This window comes from Sarcophilus harrisii, chromosome 2 (genome assembly GCF_902635505.1).
Source record: "Sarcophilus harrisii chromosome 2, mSarHar1.11, whole genome shotgun sequence".
Taxonomy (NCBI): Eukaryota; Metazoa; Chordata; class Mammalia; order Dasyuromorphia; family Dasyuridae; genus Sarcophilus; species Sarcophilus harrisii.
The window spans coordinates 300222899-300243375 of NC_045427.1; the positions used below are offsets into that span (position 1 = coordinate 300222899).

Genomic DNA, 20477 nt, shown 5'->3' on the forward strand with positions numbered 1-20477 from the left:
TGGAGTACAATGAAAAGAAAAGTTACATAAAAATTCTCTGCCTATAGGAGGGCTTATTGACTTCTGGCCTTCTTTCTTATCTTTGATTCTGACTGATATAACCAAAGAAATAAGTGTCTGAATCCATATTCAAATTACATTGCCACTTAGAAAGAAACATAGACTACTTTCGATTCTTAAAATTGGGTTTGCAAGCAGTCAGGAGCCTTTTGAGCTGATTATCTATATTTCTGTAACTTATCTGAAGAGAAAACAAAAACAAAGAAACAAAAAAAACCCAAAAAGACTGTTTCTCTCAGTTTTAGAGAAGAGGCATCTAGGACTATAATAAGTATCTCAAATCAAATCTAGCCTATCTTATTGTCTCCAATAATGTCAAACTTTTAAAGAAATTGCCATCATTATTTATATGGCTTCAATCCAGATGTTCAGACACAACCCAACTGACAAATATGGCTACAGTTTAAGGGAAAAAATTGGGAAGAAATGTGTGGGAAAGACTACATTTCTCATAGCCCAGATAACTTAATATAGGATTAAGGGGGAATGGGACAAGTGGAATAGGACCAAAAATTTTAAGTGTAATTTAGGTACTCGGGTTTTCTGAAAATAAGCAGCACCTGAATTTCACATATCCCCAGAGTTTTTTCAAGGTTTTTGAAATTACATTGTAGGACATTCCTAAGAATTCATCCAAACACACTGCAAAAGAAAACTGGGAGCTGGGAATTATAAGAGAGAATAGAGAAATAAACGTAAGTTAAGAAATCTTGATTCAATACTCAGAATAATGGAAAATAATTATTATTCATATCTTGGAACTTATGGCCCCCCAAATAAACAACTGAATTCATTGATCCAGCTTTAGGTTAACTCCCTTGAAATATAACCTCATTTTTAAAGTTCTTCTTTTCTCCATGTACAGACTCCTGGGAAAACTAACAAATTCTCTGCTCATTGCCTCTCTGTGCGTGTTTCTGTCTTTTTCTCTGTCTCTCTATCTCTCTGTCTTTCTGTCTGTCTTTTTCTCTTTTTCAGACATACACATTTATTTACCACTGATTATATGAAGTTTCAGTGCTGAGTATATAAATAAATAGATGGAAAAAAGAAATAGCATCTATCCTAAAGAAGCTTCCCTCTTCCATAAATATAACTACCAATTCTGGTTCAGGGCAAACACCACAAAATGTACTGGGAACTAACAGCATGTGCAAAAAAAATGCAAACTTTTTTTTAACAGACAAATTTATTTGAAGGAAATTTGAGGAGAATAAGTAAATAAATAAGGATTTAATATTGAGTGCTTATTATGTGTAGCAAGCATTGGGCTAACTGGGGAACTGGAGTTGATTCTTGCTGTCAAAGAACTCACACACTACTAGTAGAAACAATACAAAAGAAGGTCCAAAAAGACAGATGGCAAGACTCAGAAGTCTTGAAACTGAAGCAGAAGACTGGAAGTCGAGGAAAGAGAGATCTCAAGTTCCAATATACATAAAATTCATGGCTGAGAGATCCAGCAACCCTACTCAGTGAGTGAGAGATAGAAGTCCCTGCACAATATTGCTTGGGGAAAATGCCTGGGGAAAGAAGAGGATCAGAATAGGATATGAAGGGGCTCTTTGGGTGATATTCAACATAGCCAACTGATGGCTTCTTGTTCCAATTAATTATCCTGGGAAACTTGGTGCTGACCAGAGCTATTTCTGTGTGCTAAAGGAACACAACTACTATTAGTGTTTTGTAAATTCCAATGCCCTGGGACAAAATTCCAATTGCCTCACTACTTAGGGCTTTGATCTCTTCATATGGAAAGAAAAAGACTTTTTGACATCTTAAAACTCACAGGAGAGAAGGCAATTACTTGTGAGTAGGCCTCTAGGAGTTAAGGCAACAGAACTGAAGATTTGAGGTAAGAGACTTCTTTCCTGGTATAACCACAACAGAACCTCTTACTGTCTTCAGTTGACTGCAGTAGAGGTCTCTCATTTACTTGAGCAACTATTTTGTTTGGATGAAAACTCCTTGCTTCAAATAACTTATAATTAAGTGGACAAAATTATCTTGCTTGACACTTTCAACTGTCATGCTTCAGAAAGCAAACTCCAAAATTCTATTAAATAAATACAATGAACTTATCTTTTGCTTTCCTCCAGAAAATTCTCCATCTCTAGAAAAAATGTTATTTTGCTCAAGATAAAGCAACAGTTTAGGAAAACCAAGTACAATACTGAATGCATTCAAAAGTCTGCTGGTTTGCCCGGTAAATTATTCTAGTACCTATAATCCACTTTTTATTTAATCATTGAAGATGATCCCCTCTTATCTTTCAAGATGGGAGATATATGGTTCTATTATAACTTCTAATGGTATGTTAGATAAAGAAAGAGAGGGAAAGATAAGAAGAGACAGAAAGAGGAAGAAAAAGAAAAAGAAAGAAATGGAGAAGAGATAGAGAAAGAAAAGTAGACAGAGAAAATACCAAAATATGTATGTTACCTTTCATAATCAATTGCTGTAACTCTGCCACAGGTATGGATAAAGATATTGATGTATAACTAATAGTCTTTTCCACAAGATCAGTAATACAATAACTAAAGACATTTGCAGTCTCCAATGCTCTTTCCCTGAGCCAGGAAAAGAGAATGATAACAAAAAAAGAATATAGTCAGTTCTTGCTCGAATCACAGTCAGTTGAGTGGCTTAAAAAATGTGGGAGAGAGTTTGTCTAACTCAAAGATTCATTAACGGCTGCAATTCTTTAATTGAAGCAACATTAAAAAGAATGACTTTTTGAAGAAAAATTTGTCTGAAGGGATGATGTTTTGATCAATTTGTATCTCATATTAGGAAAAAAGAAATCCCAATGGCCATTTCTCTATGTGAATATGGTGTCTTACTTTTCTGTGTGTGAAGGAGATCAAAAAATCCAGAAGCATTTAGATCAATTCCTCAACCCTATTGAAGTTTATGTATATATATGTATATATATGTATATATATATATATATATATTATAGTAAATCCTATCATAAACCACATCAAGAAGTTGATTCTGTTGTATTTACTTTGAACATGTTTATATTTCTATGTGCATGTTTAGTTTTCTTCTGTAGAAAATAAGCTCCTTGAGATTAGGAATGACTGATGGCCATACAGATAATTTGCAACAGTTAAATAGATAAAAGGGGGAAAGGGGAAACTTTGCATGAGTGTTTTAAGTCAAAGAGACTTAAGTACCAATATGAAAGTAACCATTTCTGGAAGGTGTCATTTTGAATGGTATGGTGAAGCAGTTTCTGCCACGGATGTTTTCTGACATCTAACATGCAGACATGATAATCCAGATAAATTCAATAACTTTGTTTCCCAATAGCACTATTACTTTACACTTCAAAACAGGGAACAAAAGAGTTCATCTAAAATATTCTATCTTGAATGGGGGATAGAAATCGCTAAGTACATTTTTACATCATTCATATCCCCCAGAATACATTTTAGAAATCCCTCAAATGAATTAAGAGAAAATGCATTCTCTTTCAAAGGTCCACATATTTAAATGGTCTGCCTGAGTAAATGACTTCTATGAGACAATAGACATTAAATTAAAAGCCCAAGCACTTTCTTTTCCAATAAGGGCTGGTTTTCATCTATAGAGAAGCAGCCAGATGGTGGATAGCTGCTACTTGAAGAACCATTAAGCATTTCAAGATGTTGACCCATTTATTTATAGAAAGTAACTATATAAGATGCTGTCAAACCTCTTTTGTCATCAAAAAACCAATTTCCTCCATGCCCTTGATGCCCCTTTAAATTTATTTATTTATTTGTTTGTTTGCTTGTTCTTAATCTTCTGTTTCTTGCCTTCCTTTCTGGAAAGCAAATTACTCACACATCTCCACCCACCACAGTTCCTGTTGACCAAGAGGTGTGACTGCATGGAAACCTCCAAAGAAAAGATACTAAGGAATTATACAAGGTATCTTTCAGTCCAAAGTGGTAATGGGAACAAGAACCTTCTCTACCTTGCAGGTCAGCTTTGGTCAACGCAACTTTGTTAGCAAAAGAACAGAAAAAAAAAGCGAAAACAATAACCAGAGGTTAGTAAGAGGCAGATTAAACCAGGATAACATTACAGAAAATGAAAAGCAATCAGCATAACAAACATAGCCAGGTCATACAATTGATAAGCACACAGGTAGTACACAAGTGGAGCAAAGATATTATGGACCAATGAACTCAAAGACAAAAAGATGGATTGGGGTATGGTAAGAGCCAAGATGGTGTCCATCAGCCAAGCAAGAGCAGTACAAAACCAAATCTAGCAAAGCACAAGCAATGGGGCAACAAGAGGCTTTTCACATTCACAAAGTCAACTCCAAAACAGAAAATCAAGAGCAAATGGGAATCTGGCTAAGCAAAGAGAAATAAGACAAGGAGAATTTCACGGCAGGGGAAGAGTGAGAGATATGTATAATACTCAAAGCGTACAAAAAATCTGAACATTGAAAAGTTTAACATGAAGCATCCAGTTAAGGAACACTTCTTAGTCCCTTTCAAAGTGATACCAAGGAAGCTCGTACTCAATCATCAAGCTTATGTGACCATTGACATAAAGGGATTTGGAGACAATAAAGAGATCTAGGTTTTTTCTTCAGGGTTGTTTTAAACACAAATAAGATTGCTGCTGCAAAACTTCAAACCCACATCCAAAAAGTCTCTTTATCTGATATTATTTAGGCTTGATAATTACCATGTCAACTTCCTCTACTTTCTCCCCCCCCCTCCCCTAACTACCAAGGACCACCAATGCCTATATATTATTATTTAAAGAATTTCTGTCTGATACTATGGGAAAACATTTATGATTCACTAAATCTTTGGTCTTTCTAGAACAACTACAAGGAAGTCTATAATTCCTCAGGAAAACAGTCAGTAAAGACATGAAATAAAAATCCAAACTTGATAATTAATGTGTGGGATATTGAAAGGAGAAGACATGTAGTTGATGTCATGTATCCATTCTAATTAAAGAGAGCCATATACCAAAGAAAACTTGATTTTTTTCTATAAGACATCATGCTTTACAATGACATTCTCTTTATTTTCTTTAGTGAATTAGAAATATCAAGGTGAAAAACAGCTCTTTTTATTACAAGTACTAGAGTCAACAATTAAGATCACAGGATCATAAATCAAGTTCCCAAGAACTAGAAGGGACCTCAGAAGCCATGCAGTCCAACAACCTCATTGTACAAATGAGGAAACTAAGGCCCTAAGATGGTGCTTATCTAGTGTCACAAAAATGACAGGAAATATTACCAATGATTGCTGTAATAATATTTAACCTATCTTGGTGCATTTGCTCTATAAGTATGAGGGTAAAATACATTAATCTTTGACTTAATATTAAGAGGAGATACAGGATTTGTCTAGAAGTAATGAAACTTTCTCCCTATTCTTTCTCTTGTTCTATAAATTGGTATTATTAAAAGAAATATGAAGCATTTTCTATGGTTCCCAACAAATTTGTTATCTAAAAACCTTTATGGAGGTCATTTTGTAAGTCACATAATTTGAAAAAAACAAGATGACAATTATCTCTTTTTAAACTCTTGTGTGTGTGTGTGTGTATGTGTATGCATGTGTATGTTCATGCACGTGCATTGTAAGGATTAAAGGGTAGTTTTCCTTTTCCCTTATACTCTTAGTAATTTTATTTTGCAAATTCACAGAAACACCTGGGAACTCTTACTGGGGCTTGTTCAAAATGGTACATAGTTCCAAAGAGATCAATTTATGGCTTAATTCACTTTTCACGCATTCTGCTCCTGGCCACTTAAACTAATTACCCTAGTCATTTATGTATAATAAACAAGGACTTTCTTCCCTTAGATCTCATCTTCCATTTCAACCCACCTAGCGTGGAGGTTATAATACTTAACATGTAACTATCATAATTATCTCCATGGCAATAGAGTGCAGTGTTATTAGACCCACAAGGCTTGTCATGGAGTTGATCCATCAAGTTATCATATCCAGCTTTGAACAATCACCCATACTCAAAAGGAAGGTCAGAACCCACCATAATTAATTTCATGAATCAGACCAAATTGTATGCCAAATTGTATGGTAGGATTCAGGAAGAGTCCTTCCTATTGATATATGTCATATCATTCTCTGATAAATATATATATATATGGACATATATATATATATATTCTCAATGGTACCCAATTACTTTTAACATAAAAACTTTTAAAAATACCTACATAAAGGTTTTTATTTACAATTCACATACAATTTCAAACACTTTCAAATAGGAAATTAAGGTTTTATTTATTTTCATTAGGTCTATATGTTTTAATATTCTAATCAATTTGAAACTGTTGATTTGCATGGTTCATAATCTTAAGTATCAATGATGATAATTTGTATTTTATGATGACATGTACTTTAATAATAATTTTAAACCTATTATCTTCTTTGATTCAATTATCTATTTTAGACCAGCATCACTGTAAGTATTTATCATTAGAAATCCAATCTTGTTTATATGAATCAATACTTTAAGGTAGGCATTGAATTCTAAATGCTGGCTCTCTCTTATAGGCAGAGTTCACAATAAAATTATTGTTTTTGAGATGAAAACAGTGTAAAAGGAGACACAGAGAAGAACATTTCTTAGAATAAAAGCTGAATTTTTTTTAAAGAGAGGGATATCAAACAATGCAAAAAACACTTAAATTATAATCCTCTCCACCTTATCCACACCATCTCTCTGCCATATGTAGTAAAAAGAATTTATCGACAAAATAAGGTAAAAGGAAAAAACAGAATGGGATGAAAGGATACTCTAACTTTTGATTTGAAGAATAGAGGAAATTGACTCTTAAGAGATGGGAAATAGCTTCTACAACCACAAACCAGATTGGGTGGACAGAGGGCCTTTTAGAGTGTATTTGATGGACATGAATGAGCATCCAGTGAACATAAAGGGAATGTGGGAAGGGAATTAAGTATTAAAGAGGAAATGGAATGATACATTTCAACAAGGTAAATTATATAAGGCTCACAAGAAAATACTCCTAGCACAGAGAAGGGAACACGAAACTGAAAATGAAAGAATTCTGAGATCTTGATAATTGATGGAAACTCACTCACTTTGTCTTGCAAGCCTTTGCTTTCAGAAATCCAGAGAGTAATGAAATCTGTTAGAACAGTATTTTGAAAACTGTTCTGAGGAAACCCATGGAATCTATGAAATACCCCAAGGGATCCCAAAAGAAAAAAAAAACTTAGAGTGGAATATAAGCACTCAAAAAAGATACTTCATTTTGGTATCTTTCAGTTTTGTAAAATATATGAGTTTAGCCAGTGCAGAAAAATATCAGAGAATGACCAACATTAAACATATAGCCAAAAATAATGCTCTTTTTGTCTAGTATCATCTCGAAATATTGAATTGGTCAAACATTTTTAGTAAAGCTTACCATGAAATAATTATGTTGTCTGCCTAGAAAGAAAGTTTGGCTCAAACTTAAGTAGGTTTTGCCATCCCAAAAGACTCAAGAAACTGTATGGTACTCTTAAGAATTAAAAATGTTCAACACAGCTGTTAAAAATCAAATTGTTACTGACAATTAGACATCCCTCAGGAAGGCTACAAGATGGATCACTTTTGAAAAGCAGAAGCATGAGTTCTATGTTGTATGCTTCTTTGCAATGTGACTATTATTGATAAGTCACTGGCTCATGATGTTTTGATTGCCCCCTTTCCAATTTGTACTGAATAATCCAGTTAGTCTAAAGTTCTTGTTCTTCTTTAAGTCATTCTGGAATTGAGGCTAGCAGTAATGAGTACTGTGATGTTGATGCCCAGGGAAGCTCCTTTGTAGGCAAGTATGCAATACTATAGAAAGCATCTATTCATTGTACAAAAATTGCAAAATTTTTGTCATGTCATGAGATAAAGCCAACCATTGGCATGAAAATGTTGATGATGATGAGACTTGAGAAGTTGAAAAAAAGAAGGAGGGGATGCAGGAGGGGAGAAGGGGGACAGAAGAAGGAGGCATTGGCAGAGGCAGCAGGTAGGCTAATGCTTGGGACCAGAGTGCAACTGAAATATAGGGTACCTTCACATCCACGTTCGATCTGGCCACTCTTATGAAGAGCATCATTGATCAGATCTGGTAGGCGCCCATTCAAGTCCACAGATGCTAGGCAGCCTTGGAAGCCATCCCGGGAGGCTACAAGCTTTGGGAGGTTGCTATACATGCCTTGGGCAAGGCCGGCCATGTAGAGGTCACCTGAAAAAAAAATGGGTGTGGGGAGATGAGGTACATGAATCCAGGTATCTACTCTTTGAACTTTAATTATCAGAGATTTAATATAATTGGGTGAAAAAAGTGCTTCAAGTAAATATATACATAATTCTATTAAAATCCCTAAATTATGGGTCATAGAATTTCTTTTATTGAAAAATAACCACTCCAACCCTCCACATTGATAGGTGCTGAAGGATTTACAGAACACATATCCTTACACAGCCACAAATATGCAAGCAATTTTTTAGATATGGTCAAATGGGGAAGAGAAAGAATTGAACTTTGGAGTAATAATTCAACATAGCCGCATCCATCTTAACTTGATGAATTTACCTCACTTCTGTTCGGCTTTCCTTTGAAAATAGGCAAAATTTAAAACTAAAAAAAAGCAAAGAAGGACAAGATTTCTTAAAGAATTTACCTTTCAGATCCAGATTTTTGGCACCATTGATAACCTGAGTGACCACCTTGGTATCCACCTTCAGGCTGTGAGTATTACTGTTATCCCGGGTGATGACAACATTATGCCATTGATTATCATTCAGTGGTCGATCACTATTGCCCTTGATGACATTGGGACCATTTCCAAGGTCAAATACATAGTGTATATAACTGTGAAGAACAAAATATCACTTGATGCAAAGGTGGTGATCAGAGTAGTTTTGTATACATAAATATATCCACACAAACATGCATATTCTTATCACAGTAGAAATGCCATTGTCTTATTTTAAATTTCTCTAATCAATAGTGATTTAGAAAATGTTTTTCATATGACTATGCATGGTTTTAATTTTTTCATCTGAAAATTGTCCCTATTCTTTGATGATTTATCAATAGGGGAATGATTTATATTCTTATACATTTGAATAAGTTCATTCACATATATATATATATATATATATATATATATATATATATGTATGTATGTATGAACTTTCTACTTCCCTTCTAATCTCGGCTATATTTATTTTGTTTGTGTAAAACCTTTTTTGTTTAAAATAATTGAAATTATCCATTTCGCATTTAATAATGTTATTTAGTTCTTCTTTGGTCATAAATTCCTCCCTTCTCTAAAGATCTGACAGGTAAGATATCCCTTGCACTCCTAATCTGCTTGTATTATCACCTTTTATGGCTAAATCCTGAAGCCATTTTGATCTCATCTTGATATAAAATACCTAGTTTCTGCCATACTATTTTCCAATTTTCCCAGCAACATTTGTCAAATAGTGACTTCTTATTCCAGAAACTGGAGTCTTTGGGTTTATCAAACACTAAATTACTATGGTCTTGTCAACCTAACCTATTCTACTAATCCACTACTCTATTTCTTAGCCAGTACCAAGTAATTTTGATGCTGCCGCTTTATAATATAGTTTTAGGTCTGGTACAGCTAAGTCACCTTCCTTTACATTTTTTTCATTAATTTCCCTTGATATTATTGACCTTTTGTTCTCCCAGATGAATTTTATTATTTTTTCTAGCTCTATAAAGTAATTTTTGGCAGTTTAATGGGTATAATACTGAAAAAGTAGATTAATTTATGTAGAATTGTCATTTTATTATATTAGTTTGGCCTGCTCATGAACACTTAATATTTATCCAATTGTTTGAATTTGACTTTATTTGTATGAAAAAGTGTTTTGCAATGTGTTCACATAGGGTTGTCTTGTTAGGTAGACTCCCAGATATTTTATATTGCCTATAGTTATAAGTGGGATTTCCTTTTCTATATTGCTTCTAAGTTTTGTTGGGAGCATATAGAAATATTAATGATTTTTTCAGGTTTATTTTATATCATGCAACTTTGCTAAAGTTGTTCATTGCTTCAAGTAGTTTTCAGTTAGTTCTCTAGGATTCTCTAAATATACCATCATATCATCTGCAAAGAGTGATAGTTTGTTTATCATCTACTCTAATTCCTTCAATTTATTTTTCTTTTCTTATTGCTAAAGCTAACATTTCTAGTACAATATTAAATAAGAGAGCCACAGGTTATTTCTTAACTTTCTACAATGGGATCACTAATACATTATATAAAATACCAAGCAATAGTTCTGTCTCCAGAAGGTCTTTCAATATATCATTCTGCAAATAACTGTTTGATCTCATGTAATTCATATTAACACAGTATTCACTTAAAGTCTTTCACTTCTAAAATACTTTATAGGAATACTAGAGTTAAGAAACTAAGGTATACAATACTTGGTACAATAATTAGAATGCTAGACTTGAAGTCAAACTAAGTTCAAATCTTTCCCTAGACATTTACTAGCTGAGAGTACTAGTACTTAAGCAAATCACTTAAATCTTTGTCTATTGCATTTTCCTCATTTTCCTGTCAAATGGGGATAAAATAGCACCTGGCCCTATGGCTGCCTGTGAGGATTAAATAGTAAAGTAAGTGTTTTGCAAACCTTGCAGAGTTATATAAATGTTATTATTATTGTTATTATTTTACAAAGTCATCATGAAAGAAATTGATAGAGATTGTGCTCTACTGAGATAGCCCTAAATAACACAGGGTCACCTCCCCATCATGCTGGACACCAAAGTTTACATTGTTATGGAGGTGTTCACTTGGAATTTCAAATTCTTGTTTTTCACTGCTTTCAGTTCCTTGTACAGACTCTCAATTATTCTTAATAACCACCAAGATGGGATCCCTCAACTTACTGATGGCTATATTCCAAAAGTATATTGGTTGGAGGCGAGGATGAATTTTATTCATAGAAGCAATATTGTACACATAAATAACAGCACCCAAATGACCTACAAATGCCTATGTACTCTACAATATATTTGGCATAACAAAAATATCATGGAACCCAAACATCATATGTAACTATTTCTGTGGCCAAGGTATTCTTGGGTCCCAAAATGAGATGCTTCTCCCTACCCTTGTAATGGAATGGGTGATTCTCTCTTCCCCATTCTATCAATGTCAAAAGCAGATGAAATGGAACCCTGCTATCCTAATTCCAAATCATTGATGGTGGCTTTGTAGTCTCAAATGGGATTACAATAGGACAAGATTAAGAGTGAAGAAATTGGGGTTGGTGGGAAAGACCTTGAATTTTTGGCTAAGAAGAATGAGGAATGAGACTACATCTAAATCTTAATGCTAAGCATTGGATTTACTCCATGTTATCCCCCACTTATTTTTCTCCCTAGCCCCCAAGGATAGTCTGCCTAGTTCCCTAGTTACTGCAAGTGTTAATAGGTGTCTGTCTATATCTGAGACAATTATTCAGGAGAGGAAAAATTGAAATGGATTTGATTTCACTTCTTGCCTCATTTACTAGTGCAGTCAAGATACTCGAATAGAGAAATGCAAAAGTACGCTTTTTAATGTGGTTTCTAGAGAAGTATTATGTTACAAAATAAAAAATTGCCTATATTATGTCAATTCTAAACTTGGGAAATATACAAATAAATTTCCCTTTTATCAATCCCTAAAAATACATATATTTAAATAATAAATAATACAATAATGAATAAAATAATATAAATAACAAATAAATATTTAAATTAAAATTACCCTAAAAAGTAACCACAGATAGATTTCATGAATGTGAATAAGCTTTTAACACAATTTGACACATAGTTGGTACTTAATAGATTCATTGACTGATAAAATGGAGAGTGATGAAATTAATTAGCGAAGTAGATATTTTAATACTCATTTTAGTTCAGTGCTTTCTACTTAAATAGGAAATATAAGAGGAACAACAACTTACCCTTTGACTAGTTCAACTGCAATAAAATCATTGCCATCCCCACTGTTGAAGAGAATAAAGCCATCAGCTGAGGTGGTCTTAAACTGGAAGAAAAGGTGCATGGAGGTGTAAGCCTGGAGAGTGGCCAGGCTCAGGTAGCTGCTCTTGGTCTTGAAGGTGACAGGATCGGCGATAATATTTCTCAAGCCGAAACGGGCCTTTAGCTCACAGAAGTCAATGTCACCGTTCTTGCACAAGTCAATGTAGAGGAGGCCATTAAACATGAGGCTCTGCAGGTGTCCAATGAAACTGGAAGGGATAACTGAGATATAGCGCTTCTCCGTCATGATTCCTGTTTCAATATTGTGGAACTCTAAGCGGGTATGGTCCCCCACCATTGTACCTGCATGAATAATTATGCAGTATGGGGGAAAAAAGGGAAGAGAGATGTAATTAGCATGGAGTCAGAACAAGATTTATCAGGTTCAACTATTTCTACACAAAACATGAGAAGTAGTCAATTTACCAAAAAAAAGGTAAAGCACTAAATCAATTAACCAACAATATAACTTAATCAGGGTAGCTAACTGACACAATAGATCACCAGAACTGGAGTCAGGAAGCCTCATCTTCTTGAGTTCGAATCTGTACTCAGACACTTAGTAGTTGTGTGACCCTGGGCAAGTCACTTAACCCTGCTTGTCTGGGTTTCCTCATCTGTAAAGTGAGCTGAGAAGAAAATGGCAAACCATTCTCTGTGTGACCCTGCACAAGTGATTTAATCCTATTTGCCTCATTTTTATTATCTGGAAAATAAGCTAGAGAAGGAAATGGCAAACCACTCCATTTGTCAAGAGAACCCCAAATAGGGTCACAAAGAGTCAGATGCAACTGAAGAAAAAAGACACCAAACAACTGAACAACAGAGAAAAGAAATGATCTCTTTTTCCTGAAATATGTGTGTTTCAAATATTGAACAATAGAAAAGAAATGTAAGGTCAAAATTAATTGAAAATCAAGTATGTCCTGCCTCTGTAAAACAGGTTTTTCTAATACAAATTATATAAAAGCCAGTCTTTGGTCATCTTCAACTTACTTCATACCTTTAATATTCTATAATACTTAGTACTTAGAAGGAGGAATAAATTGAATCTGGAAATGGAATCTGATGCAGGCACAATTTTTTTTCTCTGTGGCAGAATGTATATAGCAATATGTAGGATTTTAACAACAAAGTCAACATAGAATATTTGAGAGTGAGACCCAGCTCTCACACATTTTAACAAGTAATTCTCTAATCTAACATACCATATTATAACAGCACAGAAAACAAATTCTAGAATTTCACCAAAATAATTTTCACAATATTTGGCATTTAAATTTTTTTCTTTTGGCACATGAACTCAGAGCATTATTCATAAGTACTCTGTAAACTTGAAAGTGATACATATGTGTGATTTATAATCATTGAGCAAAAAAACAACACAAAACAAAAATTATGTTTGCAAGTTTTTGAGTGGTTGTTTGGATGTATAATGGCAAATAAATTGATGACTCCATAGGGTATTAAAGCAATTATGTTGGTGAAGTTCCTTAAAGATATGAAAAAAGCAACTGTACCAATCTTCTAATAATAGTTCTAAGAATAAAGTAACTAAATATATTTTCTTGATATTCAGATGTTTCTTATTTGAGAGTTGCAATGGAATAGTGGAAAGATCCTCAATTTCATTCTAAAGGTTTGGGCTTAAATCTGACCTAATCTATAAAACAGAAATAACAATATTCATGCATTCTATTTTACAAGTTTACCAAGTGAAACAAATACTGTAAATAGCAAAAAAAATATGGTTGTTGATGATGAGGATGATAGTGATGGTGGTGATGGTGGTGGTAGTGGTAGTGGCTGATGATGATGATATGAGAGGCATCAGGAGATAAAAGAGAATGAGTTAGTATTGAAACTCAGAAGACTCATATTTAAGTCTCACATTTGACACATTTTCTGCATTTAATGATGGACAAATAACTTCTCTGCGCTTTACGTGTTCTCTAAGACTCTAAGTTGAAGGGAAGTTGCAGTTGTATATAGAATTTGCTCATTTGGGAGTTCATTACACCAATGAAATGGCAGGTCTAGTTTCTCATACATTATTATTATATTTTAGCTATATTCTAGAGTCTTTGCATAGTATTTCTAGACTTTTTGTAAGATCACCTGGTGGTCAGAGAAGACTGACTAGATAGGAAAATGACAAGGAATGAAGCTGAAGAGTAAGAAAACCTCATGAAAAAAAAGGATATGAAGAATATGAGGATTGTGAAGTAGTTGGAAATTGAGTTTTGAGAAGTGAAAATTTGAGAGGACTCGAGAATAAAAAGAGATACTTGAGAGAAAAGTCTTGAACTAAAAAAACAAAAAAACAAAAAACTTGAGTTGTAGGACAAGGAAGGAGATGGTAAAGCAAGTGAAAGGAATTTAGGTGCACCTGCCAAATTGCTAATGAGCTTAAAAGAAAAATGAAAACTCCAGAGCTGAAGATCCACATGAGCATTAGATGTGATAATTATAACAGATGAGAGAGAGAAGGCATAACTACTCAAAGCTCATTTTCCTCTGCTTCTCTGCTAAGGAAAATGATATCTCAATCAGAAAGGAATGAATAAAAATGGCAGATGGTGACTTGAAATACACAAAAAGTGGGATGATAGCAAAAGACCATCATGTTGCTCTTGGAAAGCTGGGGGTAACTAAACCCAGATGAAGTACAAGACCTAGCAGATGTGATTGTGAAACTACTATTTATGATATCTAGAAGAGTCTAAAGAATGAGATTGTTGCTGCAAGTTCAAAATAATCCGAATCTTCCAATTGTCTGAGAAGGGAAATGAGTAAAATCCAAATCATAACCCAGTGAGCTTGACTTTGATTTCTAAAACAATCTAGAATGTTTTATTAAAAGGATATATTTAGAAAAGGAATCAATGATCACAAAGAGTTTGGACATGTCTGGCCAATCTCATTTCCTCTTATGATGCATTTACTGGAAGATTAAAGGAATGCTATAGATGCAGTTTATAGAGATTTTAATGAAACTTTGACTGTTTCTCATGTTTAAGACAGAGAAATGTGGGTTAGATTTTTCAATAGTATAGTTTGACAAATTTAGAATTATCCAAATGACTGGGTCCCAAAGATTAATAGAAAGATGTCAAATCTAAAATCTCTATCAAAGTGCTCTAAGAGTCTTTGCTTGGTTCTGGACTTCTTAAAAGTTCAATCAATGACTTGGAGGAAGGCATAAAACGAATAATAAATTTGCAAATGACATTACAGAGTCAAAATCTGAAAGAATATGGACAAATTAGTACAGTGAGTGAGAGATTCTAAAAATAAGTTTAACAGAAATAAATGTTTGAGTTAAAAACCAACTTCAGATATTCAAGATAGAAGAGATATGGCAAGAAAATATCATGTTTGATAAAATCAAGTGGTGATAGGTTAGCTTATGGTAAATTCAATATAAGTCTATAGTATCACATCAAAGTCAGAAACTCCAATATAATCTTTGGCTTTGATAATAGAGAATGCCTCCAGGAACAAAAAAGTGGCAATACCTTTGTGTTTAGTCCTTGTGCATTACTATTTCTCTACACTTGAAATGTTATGTTGATTCTTGTATGTGTCTCATTTTAGAAATGGCATTGATGAAATGAAGTGTCCAAAGGAGATTAACCAAGATGGAGAAAGACCTCAAGATCATGCCATGTGAGGATTTATTGATGGAACTGGGGATGTTTAATATGAATAGCAGGAGACATGGTAGTTACCTTAAAGCATAAAAATGGTTTTCAATCTGGAGGAAAACTTATTAGACTTTGATACTTTGTTTGGAAGAATATGAGAGAACTGGTAGAAAAATTGGGGATTTGGAATTGTAATTTTTCATATGTAAGCATGTTGTGATATTTGAATGGCCCTACCTAAAAGATGTTTATATTATGGATTAATAGAGAGGAATTATCTCTGATGGAGGGACCCAGAGCTTTGTTCTATACCAAGTTCTATTCAACGTTATTATCAGTGACTTAGATAAATTCTTTTAAAATTTCAAATGATTTTATCTAGTAAGTTACAGCAAAGAAGATGGCAGAATTTGGAGTTTAAAAATTCTTTAAATCTAGAAATAGCAAGTTGAAACTAAAATGAAATTTAATAAATCTAAATGTAATTGTACAGATGTGAATTTGGGTGCAAAAATAAACCACACAATTGTAGAATTCTGTTAATAAGGCAGGGACAGAGGTGATGAGGCAGGGACAGAAGAGATGCCGTTGGAAAACAATAACATGTCAGTATCCTCGGTGTTCTAATGACTTACAAGTTCATTATAATTCAATAACAATGTGATAGGACAGTTAAAAGAGCTAATATAATCCCATTTTGTGCTACTAGAAGAATAAAGACAAAATTAGGGAGGCTTTAGTCAGAGTACATTTAAATGACTCTGTTTAGTCCTGAATACTGTATTTATTAAAAATTATGACAAAGTGGAATATGTACAGAAAAGAGAAAAAGAGCAGGGAGGTAGAAGTCATGTTATCAAATAAACAAGGGTATTTAGCGTGGAGAATAGAAGACTGTTAAGAGACATGATAGTTTTCAAATATTTAAAGGGTCTTGATATGAAAAAGGAAATAAATTTATTCTGCTTATAACCAGCTGGAAAAACTAGGTTCAATGGCAAAGAGTTAGAATTAGTGATAGTAATTTTAAAAGAATAATAGTAATAGTAATAATAGCTAACACTTAAGTAGTGATTAAAGTTTACAAAATATTTTACAGATATTACCTCATTTGATCCTCATAAGAACTCTAGAAGGTAGGTGCTATTATTACCTACATTTTACAGATGAGGAACTGAGGCAGAGATTAAGTGACCTGGCCAAAGTCATATTCTCAATGTGTGGTGCCAGGTTTCAATTTGGATTTTCTTCATTCCAGGTTTAGTTCCCTATCAACTGAGCCTCCTAGCTTTATCATAACATGAGGTAAAAATTTTTAATAAATACAGTTCCATCCAAGTGGAATGGACTGTTTTCAGGGGTTATTAGCACCTGTCAAAGTTTTTAGGCAGAGGTTGAATGACAGCTTTTTGGGGACAATAGAGAAAGGATTAATGATTTATGTAGTATTTGGACAAGATTAACTCTAAGGTCCCCTTCAACTCTAAGTTTGGTTGATGCTCTGATCTACCAGATGTTGGAAGTCTTAAAGTCTGTGAGTTGGGGAAAAATAGTTTTATAAAGAAAAATCCTCCAGAAAATTTGCACATTTGAAATAGAAGGAAACACAGATCTCATATATGAGTATGGCTAATAATATATTTCAGTTTATTTTTTTGCCATGCCTTATTCCACTGACCTTTGAGCTACAATATTTGTGATTTTAATTCTTCTGAGATCATAGTGTTCTATGATTTATAGCCATATAACATCACAGGAAAAATTCTGTGCTGAAAGTAGAAACCAGAAAATACTGAGGTAGAGAGAGAAGCTATAATGTGGACCAATGTATTTTAATAAACTATTAATTTTTAAAATATTTTAAGTCTACTATGTGTCAGGCACTGGTCTCTGTGGTAGGAATATAAATCTAAACACAAGAGTGAGCTAGTCCCTGCCTTCAAGGGACCACTATTTAATAACAGAACTGAGTGGAAGGAAAAAAGTTCCAATGTCCCAATGGTAAGTAGTTAACATTGAAGATTCTGTTCAAAAATCCAGTGATAACCTGAGCTTGGTTATCAATCTGAGAGTTCTAGACAGATAAAAGGTGTTTATTATTATTGTTTTTTGTAGACAATAAGCACTATAATTGGGAATCTTATGATTGAAGAAAGAATGTAAGGCAGTCCAAAGGAGTGGATAGAGCACTGAGTTTAGAGATGGGAAAACAGTTCACCTCACATGTGCCACATGTTAACTCAGTTGCCTAAAGCAAGTCCTTTAATTTATAGGTGACACCAACTTCTCAAAAGTATATAAACTGTTTAGGCTGATTTCAGAAAGGCCTAGAGAGACTTACATGAAATGAGGCTAAATGAAGTTAGTAGAACGAAGAGAACATCATACCCAGCATCAACAAGGTTTTGCAAAGGCGAATATTAAAAATTATCTTTACACTTATTTAAAAAAAATAAAAAGCTATTATTATAAATAAACAAATAAAAAAGAGTACATAAGCTGAATTAGTAGAGGGGATTTCCTCTCCTGTCTTAAAGAAATTGCATGTTCATACTTCCTCCAATCTCAGAAATAGTAAGAGAGAGAGAAAGTTAATTTATATATACATATTTAGGTATCCCACCCCAGACAAACATTTATCTACATGTACATATCTATATAACATTGTAATATTTCCTTTTTTCATAACATCCCAGAAACTCATCATATCTTATTTTAAGTCCTAACATAAAATTATTTACTCTCAAAAATGCTATTATATATCAAATGCAGACTTAATGACAAGGATTTGTTTTCATAGACTCCTCAGTATTGCTCAGCTATAAGATGGTCAGAGAGCTAAGAAGAGGGAAAAGGCAAATCTGAAATCAAACTAAGAAAGATTGGTCTATACTAGATTTGATAAATTACAATACATGATGAATTAATCTTATGATCCTGGGTATCCAGTGGTTGGAATAAATGTAAATTTATTATGTTATTTTCTTGAGCATTTCCTTAGTCTCCAGTGATAAACAAAAAATGCTTGAATAATTCCATCAAATTAAAACTTAAGGAGGTGAATTGTTGATGGTATCATGAAGAAACCAAGAAGGCATTAAAGGTCTTTGTAGCTGGTTATAATTTTGCCCAGAACATCTATGATCCTATGTGATTATCTTTAAATTCTCACAGGATAGATGGAATACTCTAGGAATTCATGATATTTTGGAATAGACTTCCAATATGGGTCAAGTTTGGCAAAAAGATGATAGGTAAAGACCATTTAAACTAGATGACTATTGAGGAACTATTAAAGTATTCATAAAGCAAACAAATGAGAGGTGTCAAAGATGTCAAAAAAGAAGAGAAACCCTATCTCAAATTAGTCTTGGGAATTCTCGAAGGCTTAGTATTTCTGGCCTGTAATTCAAACACAAAAACAAGAGTATCTGCCTTCAGGAAGTTTATATTCCATTGTATATATAGTAAATATATAAATAAAATATATTGCCAAAGTTAGCATAAAGTAATTGAGCAGGAGGCCACCCTAGAAACTAGGGAGGGAAATAAGGAAAGTTCTTGTGTACATAGCATTACTTCAACTGAACACTGAAGTAAAAACTACATTCTGATGGAACATCTGTTCCATTAGTGGTATTAGCTAATGGTGTTAACATAAGGTCATTGGGAGAGAGTGACATGGATTTTGTCAATCAATACATCTAGAAGGTCCCTATATTTTTAAAGGAGTTCAGAATTTCTTCTTCTGCCTTTCAGGCCCTATTGACAACATAGGGTCAATAGGCAGTATCAGTAACATGAGTGGGAATAAAAAATCCCATTAATTCCAGGTTAAAGTTAGATAATACTTCTTCCATCATCAGGTCCTAAAGCATCAGAAGCAAAACATCCACTGGGAGATGAGTATGGATGGCTAGAGGGTACTGGAGCACATAATGGACATATTCCCCCATCACTATGGCAATGCAAGGACAATGAAGATTTATTGCACACCCATCCTTGCTTGAAAAGTACAGAGATTTGCTTTCAAATTTTTCTATTTCTTTCAATTACTCATATTCTCATTATAGGAGCAGTATGTAGGAGCTATAGGATTATGATACAATAGCAAACAGCAAAGATGGAAAGTCTTTCTTTAAGTATGATAACAATTGAGTCAGTCACTGAAGCAGCTATTTCCATTCCATTTCCAGTGCTAGTAATTCAAAATAACTCTATACAAGATAGAATCAGAGGCTTAATTGATATAGGTGATTTGGCACTGGCCAATAATGTGTGTGACTTGTCCAGTCATACAGCTCCTAAGTGATATCAGACCAGATCTGAACTCAGTACTTGTGACTCCTGGACCAGAGCTCTATTCCCTGTATCATCTAGCTGCCCCCTGGCTGGTCTTGTAGAAAAAGAATTGAGTAGAATATTTATGCTATGACATGAGGACACAGAAGCAATACCTTATGCATTAAAAGTGGTATTTGGTGGTTACTGTTAATGATTTGATGTAATATCTTCCGGTTTCTTTCTATGTGATTCAATAGCTGGGTTATCTACTTCTAATCTAGATGAACAGAAATCGATTATTTCAGATCTATTTATTCCATCAGTCTATGCATTCTAGGAACAAGTCAGGAACAAGATCCAGCCTTCTTGGATTTCATCAGGAATGGATCCAT

The 20477-nt window shown here is 33.8% G+C and overlaps 1 protein-coding gene across 1 annotated transcript in view; it reads right to left on the reverse strand.

Annotated features, from left to right (window-relative positions):
- NRXN3 (neurexin 3) overlaps positions 1–20477 on the reverse strand; it is a 2051432-nt gene that overhangs the window by 1036864 nt on the left and 994091 nt on the right. Inside the window, exons 12-14 of the mRNA XM_031949344.1 lie at positions 12076–12457; positions 8754–8944; positions 8141–8314 (exon numbers count right to left, since the gene is read on the reverse strand). Of these exons, the coding sequence (XP_031805204.1) occupies positions 8141–8314; positions 8754–8944; positions 12076–12457 (747 nt within the window). The remainder of the gene's footprint in view (positions 1–8140; positions 8315–8753; positions 8945–12075; positions 12458–20477) is intronic.